The sequence below is a fragment of the Notamacropus eugenii genome, chromosome X (assembly GCF_028372415.1).
Source record: "Notamacropus eugenii isolate mMacEug1 chromosome X, mMacEug1.pri_v2, whole genome shotgun sequence".
Classification (NCBI taxonomy): Eukaryota; Metazoa; Chordata; class Mammalia; order Diprotodontia; family Macropodidae; genus Notamacropus; species Notamacropus eugenii.
The window spans coordinates 101,552,652-101,575,558 of record NC_092879.1 but is presented as its reverse complement, the minus strand read 5'-3'; the positions used below and the strand labels follow the sequence as shown (position 1 = coordinate 101,575,558).

At 49.7% G+C, this 22,907-nt stretch overlaps 1 protein-coding gene across 1 annotated transcript in view; it reads right to left on the bottom strand.

Annotated features, from left to right (window-relative positions):
* The window catches only part of LOC140516027 (Krueppel-like factor 5), a 29,279-nt gene extending 24,262 nt beyond the window's left edge, over window positions 1–5,017 (bottom strand). Inside the window, exon 1 of the mRNA XM_072626937.1 lies at window positions 4,347–5,017. Coding sequence (XP_072483038.1) covers window positions 4,347–4,439 — 93 coding nt within the window. The 5' untranslated portion in view covers window positions 4,440–5,017. The remainder of the gene's footprint in view (window positions 1–4,346) is intronic.
* Window positions 5,018–22,907: the final 17,890 nt, after the last annotated feature.

The window sequence follows — 22,907 nt, the reverse complement described above, 5'->3', positions numbered from 1 at the left end:
TGAGAACAAGCCAGTGGCCAAGTGGAACTGTCACTCCTAAGCCTGTGGTAGTTGGATTCTAGGACTCATGTCATCTGCAGTCTCTTTTCCTACCTAGGGACTCCATGCTCCTGAAAGCCAGGGCATCCTCTGGAGGTTGCAGGGAGAGTAAGGGAAGGTTCCATCTTGGGAAACTGTGGGGAAGCAGCAGAGGGTAGAAGAAAGAGCACCACTTTGAGAGGTAGCAGCCCAGAGTTCAAATTTGGACTCAGTTACAGTCCAGCTGTATGACTTTGAGCAAGTCCCGTCTCCTCACCCCACCTCAACTTTCTAAGCCTCACTTTCCCCTTTGTAAAATGGAGGACTTGGCCTCTGTGTCCTCCAAGGCAGCCATGAATCCACCCTCTGACCGGGGCCTCTGCAGGGGCTCCAGTGATATGAGAACTCTACTCCTGGCTTCAGCGAGGCCACAGGGCAGCCACACCTCTCTGGCATCACTCCCTAGGCCTTGTGGCTGCCAGCTCCTCCTCAGAACCCCTGCAGCCTAATGGTGGCTGAAGGAGGGACAGTGAACAAGTTATCTTTGCTTGCTGGTCCCAAAGAAGAGTTTCCCCTTGACAGTGGCATTAGAAACAGACAGAAAGGGTTGGGGGCCTAAGAAGGAAGAGCCAGGGGAAAAGGCTAGTAGGGAGACAGACAAGACAGACAGGTAAGCAGTGTTACAAATTGTCTAATGGCCTAAGGCCCCACTGCCCACAGGACACCATCTTGCTGTCCCAGGGCATGACTGGGCAGCAGCCGCTGGCTATGGAGTCAGGACTCTGCCTCTGCCACTTACCTGCTAAGTGGAACCTCAGTTTCCTCCTCTGTAATAGCCTATGACCAGTCATAGTGTCTGCCTCACAGGGTTGGTTCTAGGTTGAAAAGCTCCTTTGAGGCCAATGTGACTTGCCTAAGGTCTCATGCATCAGGAGCAGCAGAGCTGGGATGGAAAGCCTGCCCCTCTCTGCCTCAGGATCCTGCCTCAAAGGAGTTGGCAGCTTCACGGGGAGCTTTCCAGCAGGAAAAACCCTTTCTGAGACTGAAAGGCTCCCAGGAATGCCAGCTAGCATAGACTGATGGCTATCACAATGATCAGTGCCAAGTCAAGGGCTTCATGTACTCTCCTCCAAGCAAAAGGACCCGTCTTTTCCTGGTGAACCTCAGGGGGCCATGGGCAGGGGTAGGGCCAGGGCCTTCAGACCTCTCCTGAGGTAGCAGGCCACACCAGGAATCAGAAAGGGCTGAAGCTACCATTCAAGTTTGGGGAAGAGGTGGGAAGGCCTCCAGGAAGAGGGCGCCAGCAGTTGACATTCTCTGTTCAGTGCCTGGCACCCCAGTTCAAGGAGAACAATGATAAGGTGGAGAACGTCTAGAGGACGGGACCAAGCTGAGGAAGATAGCGTGAAGGCAATGAGATTGTGACTCCAGGGGGCTCAGAGATATTTTCAGATATTTGATGGATTCTCATGCGGTTCTGCTTGGTCTCTTGAGGGCAGGTCTAGGGCAGCCCTAGGGACAGAACCAGGCTGCTTCTATGAGAACCATCCTCACATGCTGCACTTAGACTTCCAGGGTTGGAGTGGTAGTTTCCTCTCCTCAGAGAAGCTGGGACCAGTTAGTAATGTCCTGCTAGGCATCCTGGTAGGGTCTGGCTTGGGCTAAATGGCAGCCAAGGTCCTTTTATAGGAGACACCTGGCACACGACACATATGGCATGATCCAGGAAGACAGCCCCTTAGAAAATAGCAGTGACCAGAATAAAACCAGAGGATGCCCAAGGTCAGAGCTCTCAGGGGCCTCAGAGGCCTGCTCTCCCAGTACCACAGCCCTCACCTGAGAATTCCCATATTGATAAGGTAAATCTCAAGTCCCTCTCCACCAGGATGTGTGACCCAGCTCTCTCTGGAGGCAGCCCCCTTCCACTCTGGCACAGGGGGCATTGTGAGTCTGCCCTTGGGTTGCCCCCTTGTCTGCCCCTGGTAGCCTAAGCCAGTGGCCATAGGACTGCCTTTCGGGTATTGGGAGCCAACCATCAGGGCCCCAGATGAGCCTGCTCGACTCCAGGCTAAAGGCCCCCAAGTCCTTTGAACAATCCTAATTTTCAACTCCACTTAACAAACATTTGTCTGGCTCCAGATGTGGGGCAGTGTCAGAGACGCTGGATTGAGAGTGTCAGGGCCTGGGTTCAGATCTTGTCATTGACATTAGCTGTAGAAGTCTGGTCAAGTTGCATTCTCTCAGGGCTGCCTCAATTTCCTCCCTTGGCAAATGTGTGTTTGTGTGGCATGGGGTGGGGTGGATTTGATGGCCTTTGAGGTCCCTTCCAGCTCTGTGACATGGATTCCAGGGCCTTCACCCCCCCACCCGGCTGACCCTCTGCACACTCCCCTGCTTACCAATGTCCTCCTCCTTGAAGTCCAGTCTCCACTTGTGGCCTGAACAATCTCAAGGACCCGGGGCTGGTCCTGGTCTCATTCCTGGACATTCTCAATGCAGCCTCTAACTCTGTTACCATTTGAAGTGCCGTCACTCCCACCCAGGGCCACTAAACCCACCTGCCCAGCCCCAGTTTGATGTGTGGGTTGTTTGGGTGTTGTTTTTTCTCCCCTCTTCCCCCCTCTTGTACTTGTGAAGCTGATATTGTTAAAGTGTAAGACTTCTCATTTGTCTCAATCCCACTTCAAACCATAACATCAAGCCCAGTGTTTGAACCTAGTGAAGTGTCTTTGGACTCTCATGTTACCCAGCCTCCCTAGCTGGGTCCCTTCAAGCTATGCATTCAAGTGTGCATTCTAGGCATTGCTCGAAAGGTCTGAGCATAAAGCCCTGGGCCCCTCACTAGAGACCTCCTTCCAGGTTACCATGGAACTATTTATGCCACATACCTTTCTTTACAGGGAGAAATAAGATGGCCCATGGCCCTGATCATGAACAGATCATTCATAAAGGAGGCGCATAAAAGAGAATTTTCCCAAATGTTTCAGGAGAAGCTCAGAGTGCCAGAGACACCAGCTGGGGTCTTTCTGCCCAGAGATGGGGCCCAGCTTGCAGGCTGTGGGTTTGGATGGGCATCCTCACCCCAGGACCATGACCAAGTGTGGAATGGAAAATGGTCAATCCCTTCCTAAGTGATCCCTTGTGGGCCGAACATGAATGATAGGACATAAAGGAGTCCATCAACCTTTCATTCTGCATGAATCACAACACCTCAGCTCCTACTTCAGAGGGTTCTTGCAAGGCTGCAGTGGTTGGGGGCAAGGGCACACTCAATTATAATGGGGTGACTCCTTTCTGTGGTCACCACACCAAACTCCAAAGGGTCTCATTCTTCTGGGATTCTAAGTGATGCTGCTGTTCCCCTGTCCTATCTGTCCACCACGCCAGCACAGGTAGCACAGAGAGTTTCCGTCTGGGTGGAAAACAAGCCCACAAAGTTAATTATTAGCCAGCGACCAGATCTACCAGGCTGACAGGAGCCACTGGGATATGGGGCATTGGGGGCTCCATACCAGGAGACAGCTGTCATTAGCTTTGGACATCTCACTGTCACTCCCTCCACGTCTCCCCAAATATCTCAGGTCAGAAAACCTCCATAGTAAACCGAGGTCTGAGAGGAGGCTGGACGCTGCCCTGAGTTCAGCTGAGAAAGTCCTAACTACTGTGGGCTCCGTTGAGCTCCCAAGTTCTCTGGCACAAATCAGAGTCCTCTTCCCCATTTCTCTGAAGGGACTTGGGACCACTGAAGCTGAAGGTGTGGGTCCTATCTAAGGAATCTTCCACACTGCCAGGCTTAGTACCCTGAGAGGTGGTTACTCCCAGAAAACACATACACATCAGACAGAGACAGAGAGGGAGGAAAGAAACACACACAGAGAGAAGGGAGTGGGGGGCAAGGAGTGGAGAACTGCAAAGCCAGTGCCCATCTTTGCCCTTGACAAAGGAAATTTGGGTCGTGGTGCCAGGGGCTCTGGCTCAGCTGGCCTTCCTTCCTTTCGTTTTTCCAGCCCCAGGAGGAAGCCCCCGGGCTGGCCAGGCTACAAGGCCTGGCCCCTAAACCTTCAGTGCCAATTGGGGGCCCTGAATTGGAGACTGGGGCTAGTGGGCTCTAGGGCTGTCCTCCTTTGTCCCTACTACCACCAGCTGCCTCCCTCCCTCCCAGGCTCCAGGCTCCTATTTAGAAACAAGACAATGAAACTGTTCTTCAAGCTTGACTTAGGTGGCAGGAGAACTGCCTTGTTTGCGACCCCACCGCAACACTTTCTGCCTGCTCCCCCTCCCCTGGTCTGGCCTTGGGTGCACCCCAGGCTAAGTTGGGAGCCGCTTACCTGAGCGGGGGAGGGCTGCTGATCCCCCAAAGCCCTGCTGGCCCCCTTGCTGTCCTCCCAGTGGGTTGGGCTTGCCCCAGGTGCTCGGGCCATGGTGACTGTTTTGAACTGGGCAAACAGTGCCCCACCTCCGCTGCTACTGCTGCTGCTGCTGCTGCCGCCGCTGTTGCTGCTGCCCGGGTCACTGGCAGGGCCAGTTCGTAGGGGACCACTAATGCTCACCCCCCTGCTGCCACCAGTCTTGTTGCCAGTCTGCCACCTCCTTCCTTGGGAACGTTTCAGGTCAAATCTACAAAGGAAAAGGAAGAATTGGGGAGGGGGGCCCAGGGTGGGAGAGCTGGGGAGCTGGAGCTGCAGTGGAGGGGACTGAGTGAGCTGTTCAGGCGCCCTACTGCTAATCCCCAGGAATCCAGGTGTGTGTGTGTGTGTGTGTGTGTGTGTGTGTGTGTGTGTGTGTGTGTGTGTGAGAGAGAGAGAGAGAGAGAGAGAGAGAAACTAAGAGAGAGAAATTAAGAGAGAGAGAAAGAGAGAAACGGGAGAGAAATAGGAGAGTCAGAGAGAAAGAGTGTGTATGTGTGTGTGTGTGTGTGCGCGCGCGTCTGTGTGAGAGAGAAACTAAGAGAGAGAAGAACAGAGAAACAGAAACAGAGAGAAACATAAAGAGAGAAAAGGAAAAAGAAACAAGAGAGAGAAACAGGCAGGAGAGTCAGAGAGAAAGAGTTTGTGCATGTGCATGCATGTGCGTGTGTGTGTGTGTGTGTGTGTGTGTGTGTGCAAGCAGGCACTAGTGTTGCTGCCTTCTGCAGCAGGGGCTGCCAAGGACCAGACTCACCTGTCTTGAAGCAGGAGGCCCACCAGGCAAATAGGCTGCACTGACAGGTCTTCCAAGTCAATGAGGGCCAAATTTGTGGGCACCAATTCTATAGGCACCAAATCTTCATCCATCTCTTCAGATAGATGCCTAACTAGCCAGCAACAGGCTCCAGATGGTGGGGCTGGCTCAGCTCTGTAAGATGCTGCTGCTGCTGCCTGGAGCTGGGCTCCCTGTGGGGTCCCTGGCCAGAATGAGGAAGCAGGGGGTGGCATTGCCCTGGTTTCTTCTGGGATCGAGCAGGACTGTTTATGATGCTAAGTGCTTCCTGGGGTGGGGGCTGGGCTGGTCTGGTCTCCCTGACCCTGGGATGCCACTGTGACCTAAGTACTGAATCCAGGGGAGCCTTCAGGCCTTCTCTAAGAATAGCAGGCAGTGCCAGCTGACCAAATGCCTAGGGAAGCCGTATCCACTTAACCATGCCCCTGAGGGCTGTACATGATCTTAGGCACTTCTTTACCTGCTCTGCTTAGCAGGGAATATAAACTTATGCAAACATGTACACATATACATGTACTACATGCTACACATTGAAATACATATTCATACATATGGGCTAGAGTTCTATATCATATACATAATCCAAAGACACACGTGTATATGTATACATACATATGAAGTATAGCTATATAACCTACAGACACATGAATGAGTGCACACACAGGATATTTGTCTATGTCACACCAGCACACAATACTGTACACATGTGTGCCCATATTTATCTGTATAAATGCACATGTGTACATGCACACACGTGACCATCTGCTGCCCTCAGCGTGTTGGGTAGGGTTCCGAGGGAGAATAAGGTAAAAGTCATCCAGGGTGGGCAGCCATGGCAGGCTTGTGAGGTGATCATCACATCCAGCCCTGAGACTGAAGGCCTGCTGGAGTACTAGCACACATACGTTTCCATACATGTAGCTTTCTCCTTAAACTTGTGAGACTTCCCTACATATGTCCGAGACACCTCCATCCCTCTGGCTCCCTCAGTAACAATTAGGACATTATCCCAAAGCCCTTTTGCCTCGTTTTGATCTTGAAGGACCTTCAGACTTTGGCTCCCCTTTCCCACACTCCTCTCTGACCAAGCATCCTCCCTTCTCACCTCAATCTAGTGGGCTCCCAGGCCCCCTCAAAGTACAATTGCTCAGGTCCTCATCCCCTCCTTCTTTAAGTGACTACACCAGAGCTTGGGTCTACCAATGAAATGGCCTGTCTTTGACCTGTTCAAGTCCATTACAGTGATAAAGCATATTCTGGGGGCCCCAGAGGGTAGATCCACCGTTCGGAGAAGGCTCAATTCAATGGCACTCCTGCTTCTCCAGGGGACAGTCAGCTTCTGGGGTGCTCTTTCCAAAGCTAAATGCATCAAGGTCATCTTATATCAGGATTTGTTGAAAGAATCGGGGATGGTTCACCTGGAAGATGGGCCAGTGCTGCCTAAGCCTGGGGGCTAGAACCTAAGAACCTCCATTGTTTGTTGATGCTGCTCCCAAGGGTGAAGGAGCCCAAGTTCTAGCAGGTGAGTCTCCCATATTTTCCCACTGTGAGCCCTAACTTGGCACCCTGGGGCTTGGCCACTTCGAAATCACGGATGTTCTCCCCACCCTGAAATGGCAGCCAGGTTTCATGTCAGTGCACGACAGGGCCAGCAGCACACAAGCCAACTTGACTTCAGCTGCTGCTGTTTGCCAACCCACAGTACCAAAGCAACACACACACACACACACACACACACACACACACACACACACACACACACCCAAGAGTGCAAGCATAGAGTCAGCCATCACTAAACTCAAAGGAGAGCCTGGAAGAAGCTGCACTGGGCACAGTTCTGCTTTCAGAGACATGCTCGATGGCATTCCCAACACCTCCTAGTAGGAATAACTAGCCTGGGCAAAATTGGGAGGCCAACCAAGGCTGGTGAGAAGGCCATCCTCCCGTTGCTCCTTTCCTTACTTCTGGAGCCCCTGCATGCTAGTGGCAGAATTGTGCCTGGACATGAGCAAGGCCCAGGAGGACTGCGTTGGGGGTGGGCAGGAAGCGTCCAAGTTAGTCCAAAGGCACAGCTTTAAAAGATGAGGAAGGCAAAGTCCTCACGATGCTGAGGAATCTGGGAAGCAAGGAAAATGAGACACTGGGGGCTGAAAATTGACATATGTACGGTTTCAGTGTGAAGCAGATCCACTCAGACTAGAGGAAGCCTGCTAGGTCTCTGACATCCCTCCCCTGCCCCCATCCCAGAGCACAAAGCTCACACATTCACAGCTTTAAAACAGAGAAGGCTGCCAGAGGGAATCCAGTTCAAACCCCAAGTTTTCTAAATGTAGAAACAGAGGCCCAGAAAGGGTCAGAGTGAGGGAATGAGCACTTGGAGCATTTTCTTGCCTCTTTTACAGATGGTAACTCTTAGACTCAAGGGAAAGGGACTTGCCCATGGTCATACACCTTTTCAGTGTGGCTATGGTCATCCTCAGGCACTTGGCCTAAGTCCTAGCCCAGAGCCCTGTCACAGGCCCCAGGCCCCTCAGTGGATTGGGTGCTATAGGGGATTCAGCAGTCTTCCCAAGTTGATTGAATAGCATGCTCTCCTCATGGAGAAGCTACAGTTTCTAGGCTAAATCAGTCAAAGCTCTGTTCCCTTCTGACCCCATTAGCCTACACTGCACAGCCATGCTGTATAGAGACTTTCCCAGCCCACCCCCATCCCACTCTCCCAATGCACCCCGCCCCAAACTCCTAGCATGCCCCACCCCCAGCCCAGTGCTGCGCCGCTGAAAGACAAGACCTCAAAACACCCTGATATTTTGAAAAAAAGTGTCCAGTTTTGTGCATGCTAAACTGTCATTAGTCAGGGCTTGTGGCCAGGACGGGGGAACAGCTTTGTTCTATAGAATTGTTAGTTACAACAGCATTGTCCACAATGGAACTCCATCACTGGTCCAGAAGGGGAGAGCTCTGTCCTCTGCCTAGTAACCCTTCTTACCCAGAAGAAGCCGCACAGTGCTTCCTCCAGCGAGCATTGCGTAGCTTCACGTACTCTTCTGGTAATTATTAGAACTCGTGCCTCCTAGAATAGCCATAGAGACCATTTGATCCGACACTCTCATTAGGTTCCCAGGGAAACAAGCCTGGATTGGTGAGGGGCACCATGCCTACATTCACACAGGGTGGTATCAAACCTCCAAATGGAGAGAAGGAAGGAAGGAAGGAAGGAAGGAAGGGAGGGAGGGAGAGAGGAAGGGGGGGAGAGAGAGGGAGGGAGGGAAGGAAATTGCAATGTGCTGAGCACTGTACTAAGCCCTGGGGATAAGAAGAAGCAAAGGTAAGATGGTTTGAACTCCCAAGGAGCTCCTTTTCCAATGGTAGAGGCCACAACTGGCCAGTTTAGGTCTAGATGCAAGTTCAGAGGAAGAGTCTGTGGTCCTTAGGGTGCAAATGGAAGGGGAAGCAGCTTCCCCAGTGGCCCTGCCATTGCATAGTGCCAAGGATACTTGGTGGGCAGATCTTTTGTTCTGCTCATTGCCAGGTGCCATCTCCGCCAGGGTTATTCCTTTGGATGATGTTTGTGGGGCCCTGGTGGGCAGAAGGGGGTGGTGGTAACAGAGGTGAATGAGGGTTGTGGGAGCAAAGCTGGAAGGAAGGTCAATGGTCACCAGGGAGGGGTTGGTAGAGAGTGTGATCTGCATGTCCCATCTCCTATCTTTTCCTCAGGGGGACTTAGCGGTTTGTCTGCCATATTGGTGGCAGCACAAGTAGCAGCCCCTTTTCCACGGGGAATAATTAATAAAAACAACACAGCAAGAATAGCTACCATTTGTATGATGCTTAATAATAATAATAATGCACCTTATGTTTTACAAATGTGCTCTCATTTGATCTTCACAACACCCCTGGGAAGTAGGTGCTGTTATCATCATTTTACAGATGAGGACACAGAGGTGGAGAGAAGTGAAGAGACTTGCCCTGGGTCACAGGTCTGGTACTCTATCCCCTGCACCCCCTAGCTACCTAGGAAGCAGGATAGGTGGTATGGGAGGCATTGCCAATCCTGGGACTTTTGACTGTCCCTACCAGGGTTGCAAGAGAGGCAATGGTGGTGAATTGACCCTGCCTGGCACATGATGCCCTCATCTCTCCCTCAGGGTGCTTTACCGCTTAAGAGATGAGCCAACCATTATTGATACAATTATGATTTCTCTGTTTATAATAATTACCCAATTAAAATCCATGCTCACATGCACAAAGTTGTCACATATGTCCACACAATTATTTCCTGTCACGGTGAGTTTCTGTGGTGGTGCTCGTTGTTCGCCATGACTAGGACCTGGTGAACCCCCTGCCTCCCCCCCCAATCAAGCTTGGGGGGCCTGAGGAGAAGGGGAGAAAATAGCTTCAGGGAAAGTGCAAGTCTGAGCGATTGGTGTCTGTGGTAGAGAGAGGAAAGGAAAGAGTATTATCCATTCCTTGTGATGATCACCATAAAGAGGGTGAGTGCGGAGCAAACTGAAGAAAAAGTAGCAGGTGACACTATGGAGAGATACACAACGAACAATCACAACCCATAACAGGACGAGGATGAAGTCACCCAGAAGGTGCAAGAAGACAGCGTGATGTATTGGGAAGTAGAATTGAATGTGTTGTTTACAAGAAGCTTATGTGGAACAGAGTCACATAGAGTTAAAATGTGAAGTTGCAGAAGAATTCATTACACCTCTTAAATTTTTAAATGGCAGGGCTAGCTATCTTGATGTCAGACAATAGCAGAAATCAACAAGGTGAAAAGGAACGAAAAAGGAAACTACAATATGCTTAGGGGCAACATAAATAATGAAGTCAAAGTGTCACAGGAAACGCTATTTGAATCAAAGGAAGAAATAGAACTATAGCGCCCAGGGGCCGCAATATGTTCCATTCAGACTTAGGCAATTTTTACAAAAAGATGAACAAGAAAAGGGTTAAGGACCTAGAAAAAAACGTGGAAAAAGTTATATATGACAGATGCCTGGAAATTACTGGATGCGAATTGAAAAGAATACAGCTATTTCTAACCACGCATGGCAACTTAAGAAAAACTGACCACATCTTAGGGCATAAAAATCTCAAAAAAAATATGTAGAAAAAAATCAAACGCATCCTTTACCAACAACAACGCCATGGAGTTAGAACGAAATGGAGTCTAAATGATTTCATCTTAAAGCACTGGTGGGTCAAAGAGCAAATCAGTATATAATTTCATCAAAGAATGCGACAGCAATGAGACAACATACTCCAAACACTTTCATTAGCAAGAGAGAAAAGGTACAGATCAATGAACTGAGTGTGTAATTAAAAACACTAGAAAAGCAGTCACTCAGAAAACCGTAACTAAACCTAAACATGAAAATTCTGAAAATCTAGGAAGAGATAAAGGAAGTCAAAAATAAAACAGCACTGAATTATATGTAACAGAGGGATGGCAAGTGAACACAAGGGACCTGCTGCTGCAATCTTTGCATGGAAGAGGCATGATAATGTGGAGGAGAAGGTTAGGGTTCTGCTCACAGGTTTGTAACCAGCTTCAGTCCACAGATGATGCAGTGAAGGGGACACTTTTGATTGTCTCTGGAGCCAAAACTGACAAGGGCTTGCTCCATTCCTGTTCCTCCTTGGTGACATTTAAAGAGAGAGACATTCTGTGAGCCTGTAGATAGGGCACAGGCCTCCTGGGTCCAGGAAGAGGTCTCCCCATCCAAGGCTTTCCTATTGCCTGGGAAAATGAACCGCTGTTCTTTGCTGCTGTTTCTGTTCTGACTTCCTTTAGGGGAAGTAGATTAGAGATTCCTGTGACCTTATGTACGAGATTTGACAAGTTGGCTGAGGTCTGGGAGCCAGAGATCATGGCAGGTTGTATGGTGAGTGGGCCAAAATTCAGGACTCCCATAAACAAGCCTAGGTCTAGGCCAGCAGCAAGGCCCTGTGGAAAGGCCTGAAAGATTCAGTTGGGCATCGACTGAGATGAAGACTTCTACAGCCATCATGCCTCATTTGGAAGTGAACTTGGTGGGATCTCTTCCCAGGGATCAAACTGATAAAGGGGAAAATATGCCCTCAAACATTGTGTATTTGTGACTTCTTGTTTTGCTATGCCTTTTCAATATAAATCTCATCATTAAAAACTAATTAATGTTAATTAGTTCAATGGAACTGAGGCCATAATCACTGATGGTTAACTGAGGGTGGGGGTGACAAAAACATGCACCAGAATAGAGGTTCAAGCTGATTACATTAGAGAAGTTCACCCTTAGCACTCAGGGGCATCCCTAGAACCCTATGGAAGAGTGAGTTCAGTGTTGCCACAAATAACTGAAAGTAGGAGCTTTAAAAAAATAACTAATTAAAGATTGACCTTAGTTAACTTGATCCAAACAAAGAGACAACAAATAAAATATCAAAACAAAAAGTGACAAAGGAGAATTCACATCAGATGATGAGAAAATGAGGGAATTCTGGGAAGCTACTTTGCTCAATTACATAAAACTGCTCAAAGAAATGAATATTTACAAAAATATAAAGTATTCCAATGAACAAAACAGGAAAGAGAATTTCAATAACTCTGTGTCTGGAAAGGAAATTAAGTCAGACATAAGGCAGCTCCCAAGGAACTGATTTCTACTGGCAAATGGATTTACAAGTGAATCCGAGCAGACACCCAAAGACCACCTCACCCCAACAGGACAGAAGTTGTTTGGAAAAGTTGGAAAAGAAGGTATTCAACCAAGCGCTTTCCAAATTTTGGAGTGTGCTACAGTCTGAATGAGCAGCTGGTTCAGACCGTTTCTGACTAAGAATCCTTTCAAAATGGTTACCTTGAATTCAGTGTCTTCCTCCAGAAAGACCTGTCCATTGGTTCTTCTCTCTGGCCACTGGGCCACCACTGGGCACAGACAGCTGGGCTAGTCATGAAAGCTTAAGTTTGAATTTAACCTCAGACATGTAACCACTTGTGGGATCCTAGGCAAGTCATTTCACTAACTGCCTGCCTCAGTTTCCTCAACTCCATAACCTGGATCATAATAACTCCTACCTCCCAGGATCATTATGAGGATCCAATAAGATAATACTTGTAAAGCACTTGGCACTGTGCCTGGCACACAGTAGGAGGTAAATAGATGCCTTTTCCCAACTCTCAACTCCCTTCTATCAACTCTGTGGCCAAGTCTAAATGAAAGGCAAGTCCTGGGCCCAGTGAACCATTGGGCTTTTCCCAGTTTTTTTGCTTTTCCCATTTTGGAAAAAAAAGTCCTGCTCAAAAATATACAAATCTTTGTCACAGCAAAACCCAGAAAATAATGTGTGTAGCCATGACCTGACAAATATCCGGTCTGTTAAAAGAATTGGATACTAAATAAAGTGCCATGAAAATGAAAGCTAGGTAGCAGAAGAGATAATGTGGCAAGCTCAAGGAAGGCGGGGGGGCAAAGAAAGAAAAGAAAATTAAATTGACATCAGCTGTGCACATACACAGACCGCGAGCAAAATGTCATAAGGAATTCTCAAGGTGGTTATGGGGAAAGGAATGGGTGTGTCCCACTGAAGAGAAGCCCCTCCTTCCCTCTCCAGGACCTGACCAAGGTGTTGCTAACAGTGGGAGGCCCTCGTCCCCCCCACCAGACTGGCTGCTCAACTCCCATGGATTTCAGGACCATCTCTACGCTGATGACTCTCCAATCCAGCCATCCTGCCCAAGCTTCACTGCAGACTTCCCGTCCTGCATTTCCACCTACCCCTTGGACATCTTAACGGAATGTTCCACATTTCCAAAATGGAAGTCATCATTCCCTGGCCACCCCCCCTCACAATCCTTGCCTTCTTCCCAACATCCCTATGCCTGTCCAGGGCACCACCACCTCAGGGGCATCCCAGGGTCCTCCCACATCCAGTCTGTTGACCAGTTTGTCTCACATACACTCTCTTATCTCCTCTGACATTGCCAAGATCCCAACCTATGCAATCAATAAACACTTATTATTCACCCATTCTGTGTCAGGCACTGTGCTAAATGCCTATGCTATAAAGAAAGGCCAAAGACAATCCCTGCTCTCAAGGAGCTCATGATCTAACAAGCAGATAGCATGCAAACAAGTATGGACAAACATACTATAAATGGAAGTAATCAACAGAGAAATAGTAGAATCTAGAGGGATGGATGGGGAAAGACTTCTTGTAGAAGGTGGGATTTTAGTTAGGCTTGGAGGGAAACAATGGAAGCCAGGAAACAGAGATGAGGAGTGAGAGCATTCCAGGCATGGAGAAAGAAATACTTCCTCACTTCCTCTTCTAGGGTGGGGGATGGGGGCTACCTGCCTCAAGTCTCTCCCTGCTCTAGTCCATCTCCCATTCAGCCACCAAAGGGATTTTCCCAAGGCATAAATCTTGTCATCCCTCCCCACTCCCACTCAACAAACTGCTGGTTCCCTGTTGCCTCCAGGATCAACAATCCTCTGCCAAGGTGGCTAAGAGCAATGGACAAATCACTGGGCCTGGAGTCAGGAAAATCAGATACTTCTTAGCTGTATGACTCTGGGCAAGTCTCTTAACTTGTTTGCCTCAGTTTCCTCATCAGTAAAATGGGGATAATGATAGCACCTACCTTGTAGGGTTGTTGGGAGGATTTATGAAAGCACTTGGCACAGTTCCTGGTACCACATAAATGCTTCTTCAAATGTGAATCATGAGACAAACTCATCTAGGCCAAGCCCTCCATGAAAGGCATAGCCCCTCTAATGTTGGGATTCAGTCTCTGTCTGGAGACCTCCAGGGAGGGGGAGCCCACCTCCTCTCCCAACAGCCCTTGGCTTCAATGCACCCATTTCCAACAGCCACTGATTTCTCTCAGTTCTGCCCCGCCCATGGCCAAACAGAATCAGACCAATCCCTCTCCCACCTGAGTACAGGTCCTTGAAGACAGCATGGTTCTTCTCCCTTCGGTGTCTTCTTGGGGCTAAACGTTCCTAGAAGTTCTTAGCCATTTTGCCCTGGGTAAGTGAAGCTTCAGACAGTCCATGTCTTGGTAACCTGAATGCCTCCAAGGAAAGAAAGGCCTGTGGAAGCTCAGAGCTACAGAAATGGGCTGGGGGTTTATGTAAATAGAAGGAATGATTTTTATGACTTTCCCCCTCCCCAAGGACAGCCTCCCAGAATACCCTGGCTGCCATATTTCAATAGCAAACTGCTCTCTTATATCCTAAAGAATTCCCATGAACAGTTGACAGGTGGGTTTTGCCTTCACATACACGTGGGTTTCTGGGAACCATGAAAATCCCTGTCACAGCTTTCCCTCCTATTCCTCCCCAAAGAAAGCAGATTGGAGATCCAGCTCCATTTAAGCCTTGACCCTGGGGATAAAGCTTCAACATACTGGTTCCTAAGAAGCAAACCTGTTTGAGGCTTCCAAACACTGAAGCCTCAAAGGCAGCTCATGAGAACCTGACACAACAGGTCCCTGAGTGAAAGTGAGCCAGCTCCCTCCCAAATCTCCTAGTTGCACAATAACAGACCCACATCTACACAAGGGCCAGCTCAGTGACGATCTCAGGCTCCTGGAATGTGCCAACAATTTCTTTCATCTCACTCTGGTGTATATTAAGAGATTTCAGTGGGGGAGTGAAGAGACTGGGCCAGTAACCCTGGGCATCCTCTCAGCAGACCCTGGTCTGTGCCAGGACCTGGGCACCCTCTTGCTGGGGGAGCCAACAACAGAGCTGAGTGAATGGGACACATGATGATCTCGCTGTACACTGGACAGGGGAGGAGGGTGGTGGCAGGAGGAGAAGCCAACCGAGCCAAGAAGACTTGTGGTTGTCTAAAAGTGGACCTTATCCTAATCTGAGTGGACTGAAGAGAGGCAACCTAGCCTAGAGGAATGGCTAGAGTGCTGGGCTTGGAGTCTGGAAGAGCTCAAGTTCAAATCCAGCCTCTGATCCTTCCTGACTTATTAGCTCTGCAACTAGTAAATTGCAAGTCAAGTCACAGAACCATTCTAAGCCCCAGGCAGTTCTTTGGGCCTGTGTCAGCAGAGCCACATTCCACATCAGCAGAAATCCCCACCCTAACAAAATCATAGGTCCTTGACATGCCAGCCTGCGCTGTCCATGCCAAGGAAGGCAATTGTCCTGCTGCTCAGCTAGGGTCTGTGGGTTAGCTCTGGATACCACAGCTGATGAAGGGCATTGATATGCCTTCTCTACAGGATGTCAACACAGGAGGAGATTGCCCTGGGTTCTGGAAAGCTTTGAGTACAGGCCCACTGTGGGACAGACCAGTAGAACTAAGATCAGCCAGACTCAGTCCTAAGGTGACATTGACAGGAGGGGTTACTCAAGACAGTGAAAAGCCTTGAGAAAAGAAAATGGGAGGACTGCCTTTAAGTATCTGCGGAGGTTGAGCCAGGAGCAGTTGGGAGGGCAGGAGGGCTAGGGGTGGAGGGGGGAGGTGCCAAGAGGTAGATTTAGGCTTGAAGTCAGGACAACTTGTAAGTCCTCAGGGCTGCCCCAATGGAAGGGGCGGCCCCAAGATGTGGGTGACCACACATTGGGTCTTGTCCAGGCAACGGTTGGACTGTGGTGTCAGCGGCTTCCTCCAGCTCTGAGATCCTGAGCTCCTCTCATAGGTTTTGAGCCATGGGAATGGCTAAGGCACCGACTGAAGGATAAAAGGGGAGAGAGCACCAGGTAAGAAAGGGGAAGGGAAAGAATGCTCTGAAATGAGTCATGGAAAATGGTGTCTGAGACTGTGATGTTACTATGGATAAGACTTTGACTCGGTGGCAGCCATATCAGAAGGTCAAGCTAAAGTCAGTGGGCACTGAGAGTCAATGTAGAGGGAAAAGCTCTGTATCTGGAGGCAGTGGAGAACCAAGGTTGAATCCTGCCATTGACACTTAAAAGCTGTGTGACCATGGGTAGATCATCGCACCTGTCTGAGCTCCAGAATCCCACGTGTACAACACAGATGATATTATCTAGAGGCCTTACCTCATGAGGCTGTTGTAGGGATTGGTGAGATATGCAAAAAACTTGGCAAATTCTGAAGTAATACCTAGACACAGACTCCAAAGAGCTAGAAGCTGAGGAAAAGAGCCACGCTTTCTGTGATAACAAAGAACTGGAAACCGAGTGGGTGTCCATCAATTGGGGAATCTTCATCACCCAGCAGCGGCTCAGCTTGGCTGGACTCCATAAATGTCCTACCTGCCCAGGATCAGCTTGTCACTGGGAATCTCACCATCTCCGACAGATCGTGCGCATCCTCAGTTGCCTCTCCTCTCCTATTAGAGACTCGCCCTTCAGAAAAGGCCCAGAATTGGCCTTGCTTCATGCCCCTTGGCTGCTCGCTTAGGGCTCTGCTCTGTGGAACATCATTTGCCCCCAGGCAGAGACCCTCTGTTTCCCCACCCCAACCTTACTTTTAGGGATTATCTCTCTCCCATCCTTATATTGAAAGCTCCTTAAGGGCAAGGACTTTCTTTTTCTTATTTGGATCTCCAGCATTTAGCATAGGACCTGGCACATAGTAGGCACTCAACAAACCCTGTGGGCATCTAGGTGGTGCTACGGTGACTAGAGCTCTGGGTCTGCAGTCAGGAAAACTCCTCTTCCTGAGTTCAAATCTGACTGTAGACACTTACCAGTTGTGTGACCCTGGGTAAGTCACTTCATCCTGTTTGCCTCAGTTTCCTCATCTGTAAAATGAGCTGGAGAAGGAAATGGCAAACTACTCCAGTATCTCTACCAAGAAAACCCCAAATGGGGTCACAGTCAGACACACAGCTGAACCAGAAGAACAAGAAAATGTTTTTAAAAAAATTGGGGTTTGTGATGGGCTGTTACTCTACCATAAGGATTCATAAATAAGGAGAATTGAGAGGAACCTGGGAAGACCTGACTGGACTGATGCCAAGTGAAGGAATCAGAACCTGGAGGACACTGAGACCAGGCCTTCCTGTGTGGAGAGGAGACACTGAGAACCCTGCTCAACACCATCATCTGGAGTGCTCTAGACAGGCCCCAACTGGTTGGCTTTGGGCAATGGTAAAGGAGACAGGGAGGAGTCCCAGGGAAAGAGCAAGGCTGAGGCTGCCTAGAATTGTGGAGGGAGGGCCTAGCAGAGAGCAGGTGAGGCATCGAGCTGGGAGGAGCACCTTGGCTTTTGGACTCACTCCGTGCCTGGCTCAGCTGTCCTTGGCTGCTCCCCCTTCCCAAGCCCTTGGGTCCCACTCACACACTCTGATGGAACCCAGGCAATCTCTCGGCTGAGCTGGATGAGCACATGCCAAACTGCCTTTATCTGAGCGCGCTTAGTTCCAAGGTGGCACGAGGTAATCCTTGTGCTCCACTGAGGCAGCTGGGGTTGTGGGGAGGGGTGAGGGAAAGAGTTTAAACTGAGGCTTCACCTCTGCCAGCCTCAGCGACTCCATCTGCATGATGGAGATAGCAATAGCACCATCATGAGGAGTGCAGTGCCTGGCACATAGTAGGTACTCAAGAAATGCTTAATTCCTTCCTTCCTTTCTCCTTCCCTCTCTCTTTTCCTTTCTCCTTCCCTCTCCTTTCTTTTTTCCTTTTCTCTTTTCCTTTCTCTTTCCTTCTCTCCCTTCCTTTCTCCTCCCTCTCTCTTTTCTTTTTTCCTTCCCTGACTCCCTATCTCACTCCCCCCAAAAGTTTTTCTGAACCTTGTCTTCTCTTCTCAAGCCCCTTGCACCTCCCTCTTGTTTTATTGAGAAAATGGAAACCATTTCTGAGAGCTCCATCTTCTCCCCTCATCCCCATTTCCAAGCTCCCCATCACTGTCCCACCCCTTCTCCTCCTTTCCTGCAAGCTCTGCCAAGGAAGTGGCCCTTCTCTTGGCCCTGGATCCCATCTGCTTACTTAACACCTTGCCCCAGGTTACTGCAGTAGCCTCCTTCCCTCCAATCTGTCCTCCATTCAACTGCCCATTCCCACTCAATAAACCACTGGCTCCCGGATCACTGCCCTGCCCCAACTTCTCTTCCCAGGGTCATGGGATGCTCTGGTGTACCCATAGATGCTTGAGATGTCTCCCTGTTGAGCCTTGACTTTTGTATCCTATGGTTAGAGTTGGAAGAGTTTCGAGTTACAGAGGAGGAAACTGAGGCCCAGAATGGGCAAGTGGCTCACTTGCTAGGTTTCAAACCTAAGTCTCTCTTGCAGGAGTTTCACTCTTTGGTCACTATTACACCACCCAAAGTTCATATGATGTGGATGCCAGGCCTTTCCCACACGGACTGCCCTCCTCTGGATCCTCTCTTACATCCTGAGGCTGTAGTGCCCTGACTTGAACACTGCCTTGAACACTGCCTGCCAGGCCAGGTCAGATGAGGGTGGAGAAGGGCTTGGGCTAGACCAGGGTCAGGAACGGAGTGTGTGGGTGGGGGAGGCAACAAAGAAGCGGACTGAAGCTTGAGGTCAGGAGACAATTCGCCTCCTAAATGGGTACTCTGGAAAGTTGGCAGCTTCCTCTTCTCGGGCAAAGGCTGCACACCACCTTGGTAGGTGCCATCCCTGGGGACTCCTTTCAGGATGTCCCGTCCAACTCACAAGTTTGGTGATTCAGGAAATCCCAGGCCTGCCCTCAATGGGGGTCCTGAGCGTGGTGATTAAGTGGCCCCAACCAACCACAAGGTGAAAGGGCGTCATAACATCCCGAGTGGGGGAGGGGAGCTCCCACCTTTTAACCTTTACCCCATGAGATCCCACCTGGTACTCCATACTCTGGGAAGGGTGTCAGTAAGCTGCAGCCTGGGGAGCCAAGACGAGGAGACTTCGCAGGGGACACAGCATCGGTCCCCAAGCCTCTCCGCTGTTAGAGGGTTGTGGCTCCTGCTCAGCCCCCAGAAGCAGAATCAGGAGCAGCAGCTGCCAGTAGGGCTGAGGTGGATTTCAGTTCAACGGCCCAGCGGGCCAGCAGAAATGCTAGCGTGAGGATTGTGGGAATCATGGGAGATTTGGCACCTACATCTTCTGACTCACAGGCTTCTATGTTTGTAACTGGCAGGAACCTCCAAAGTCATCTAGACCAACCCTCATTTTCTGAGGCTCAAGGAGGAACACGGAGATTTGAACCCAGGTCTTTTGACTCTAGCGTCAGTGTCCATCCCACTGTACCAAGTGTGCTCCCTTTCTCCTTACAATGCTGAAGGGGATAGACCAGAGGGCTCAGTACTCTGGACCACTCTGGAGACAGGACTCCTGGATTACTTGTCACCTTCTCTGCAGCCTACTGTCCTAGGTTGATCTGGAGCACATAGAGGTGAAGACACTTGCTCAGGGTCACACAGCCAGCAAGCATCAGGGGCAGGACTCAAAACCGGGGCTTCTTAACTCGGAGTCCAAAACACTGCGTGTGTGTGTGTGTGTGTGTGTGTGTGTCTTTGTGTGGGTGTGTGTGAATATGACTGTGTGTGTGTGTGTGTGTGTGTGACAGAGAGAAATAGAGAGAAGGAGGGAGGGAGAGGAAGAAAGAGAAAGAGACAAAGAAAGAGAGACAGAAAGAGACAGAGGAAGTGATGGAGGGAGAGGGAGAGAGTGAGACAGAGAGGAAGAGAGAGAGATAAAGAAAGAGAGACAGAGAGATATATAGTGAGACAGAGACAAAAAGACAGAGAAGAATGGAGAAAGGGAGAGAGAGACAAAAAAAGGGAGGGAGAGAGGAGAAAGAGACACAGAGACAGAAATAGAGATACAGTGAGACAGAGAAAGAAAGAGAGACAGAAAGAGACAGTCAGAGATACAGAGAGACAGAGAGAGGGAGAGGGAGAAAGAAAGAGAGAGACAGACAGAGCCAAAGAGACAGAGATACAGCGAGGGACAGAGAGGGAGGGACAGAGAGAGATAGAGAGGGAGAGACAGAGACAAACAGATACAGAGAGACAGATAGAAATAAAGGTACAAAGAGACAGAGAAAGGAGAGAGAGAGAGAGAGAGAGAGAGAGAGAGAGATGGGGTCAGACTGTTCTCAAAGACCCTCCCAGCTCTCCTGAAGCAGCTTTTCTCTCCACAAGCAAATATCACTTGAAGGATCTCCGAGATCAAGTGGCCTCACCCAGAGTGGGACATGACCTCCCACTGCATCAGCCCTGAGAAATGGGCAGCTAAGTTTTGCTCAGTGAATCCCAGCAGGTCCCAGCACCTTCCTGGCACCTGGGCATGGACCAAGAACACGGGTTCTGCGTATGCTGAGGGACCTCCCCCCCCCCCGAGGAGTGTAGTGCTCAGATCTAGCTCTCAGGACAGCTGGGCAGCTTCCTGGAGCTCAAATGCTCATTAAAGCATCTTGGTTTCCCCAGTGTGTTCAAAGGCTCCCCAACAATCCATTTCAAGCCATCAAGGGCTTCTTCTGGAGACTGTTAGCACCTAGAACAGGCTCAGAGTGGACCTGGAACAAACAGGAGCTCCAGGTGGAGTGATCAAGCCAGAGGTAGTGAGCTGATCATAAAAACCTGCAGAATTGTTATTGCTAGCGTTTTTATAGCCCCTTGGGGTTCGGAAAGAGAGTCCCATTGTCTCATTTGATCCTCAGCACAGCTCTGGGACAGAGGAGCTACTTGCTCTTTCCTGTTTTATAGTTGAGGAAGCGGAGGTAGACAGAGGTGAAGTGACTTGCTCAGGGCCACACAGCTAGGAAGTGTCAGGGGCTCCATTTGAACGCAGGTTTTCCTGACCCCAGGGACATAGACATGAGGCATCCCTTTATCATAGTAACACCTCATACTTACCTTCTCAGTTCCTAGAGGGTCAGAGTTGAAAGGGACCTTAGTAATCACCCAGTGGGATCCTCTCATTTTACTGACAAAGAGGCCTTTATCCCTACCAGATCCCAGGGAGGGCCTTCATTATTTCCTTTTATAGACAGTTTGGCCAAGCCACCATGGGCCCCATCCCAGTCTCCATTTCTGACCCAGAGCTCAAGCTTCCTTCCATCCCCAACCCTAGTTCTGATGAATGGTCATGGAATTACCACCACCATTCCTGGCCCATGACTCTGATCAGCCTCCCCTTGACTTTTCTGTCCATGGCCCATCCCTGCTCACTCCCCCCACCCACATTAGAAGGTAATTTCCTTGTAGGCAGGGACTATCTTGTTTGCTGGTGTTGGTATCCCCAGAATTTAGCAAGCACAGTGTCTTGGACAGAGTAAATGCTCTTTCACAATGTCCTAGAGTCAGGAAGACCTGAGTCCAAATCTGACCCCAGATACTTCCTAGCTGTGTGGCTCTGGGCAAGTCAATTAGCCGTGCCTGCCTCAGTTTCCTTATGCGTAAAATGAGCTGGAGAAAGAAATGGCAAACCACCCCAGTATCTTCGCCATGGCAACCCCAAATGGCACGATGGAGAGTTGGACACGACTGAAAACAAGTGAAAGAGCAACAGATGAGAATGGCAATGCTTAGACCAGCCATGGCAGGGCTTTGTTGAACATTAAAGGACACTACCTGGAAAGCACTCACTGGATGAATCCATGTGTGCAGCTTTTAGCTTCGGGGGCAGTCCATATAAATACAAGCAATTCTTTGTCCTCAAGTCCCCCTGTGCAGCTGCCAGTTACCGTGCCCTAAAGCAAATCCAGCCGAGGGACTGAGAACTACATAGGATCTTAAGGAGTCCCTTGTGGGCACAGTCCCTCCAGAATCTTGTCTGCCATCTGTCTCATGGTGCCCTTGAGCTAAGAGACAGCAAGGATCAAATGGCAAAATGCTCCTGAAAGAAATAAAGGGGGATTTCTAATACTCAGCGCTGAAGGATGGATTGTGCCAACATGAGTAAGACGAAGAGAGTCCTTCAGTCACTTTACAGACAACCAAGGTAGGTGAGGACCATGAGACAATCATTTGGAGGTAAAAATAATGAGACAAAGGGTAGGTGTGAGGAGGGACCACCCCTTATCAGGTAGTCATCATCAAAACAATCCGACCAAAAAATAGTCCAGAAGGTCAATCAGAGACAATTGAATCCATAGCCCAGGGTTGGTTAAGCCCAAGAGCTGCTGGGAAAACCAAGTAGCAGAGGCAAGCGCCAACAGGGGGTGCTCTGAGCCTCTCCACACTTTTCTACCAACACAGACTCCCTGCTCTCCCACACCTCCCTGTGGCTCTAGTACTCATCCATGGTGTTTCTCTGGTCCCATGCACGTATGTCATGACATTTGGTGATGTGTGCCTATGTCTAGCCCTTGGATGCACTCACATGGACATGTGTGCCACACACTTGCACAGTCTTTCTGACACAGCAGCCCCTCTTTAACCCCAGTGGTTCATGCTGAGTAACTTTGCATCAGTTTGCCATAATGACCACTGACCAAGGAGACCCAGCGGGCTCCAGCCAGCTGTTGCCTGTTCCAACCACTGGGCCAGAGACACCCACAAGAGCAAGGTGGGGTTCTAGGCATTTGGCCAGGGTGAGAGGCCTCAAAGGGCCTGGCCTAGTCATGTTTACTGTAAATAGCCTGAGATCGAAAAAGAACCCCAGGGTGGCCTTCAATACATTACATGAACTTTTGAGGAGGATTTAGGGAAACAAATGACATGGGATTTCCAGGGATTAGGGTTCCACAGTGCATTACATTAGTGAGATCCCTGCAGGATTCCTCCGTGGGAAGAATCTCCCTCTGGGATTTCACTGAGAACTTCC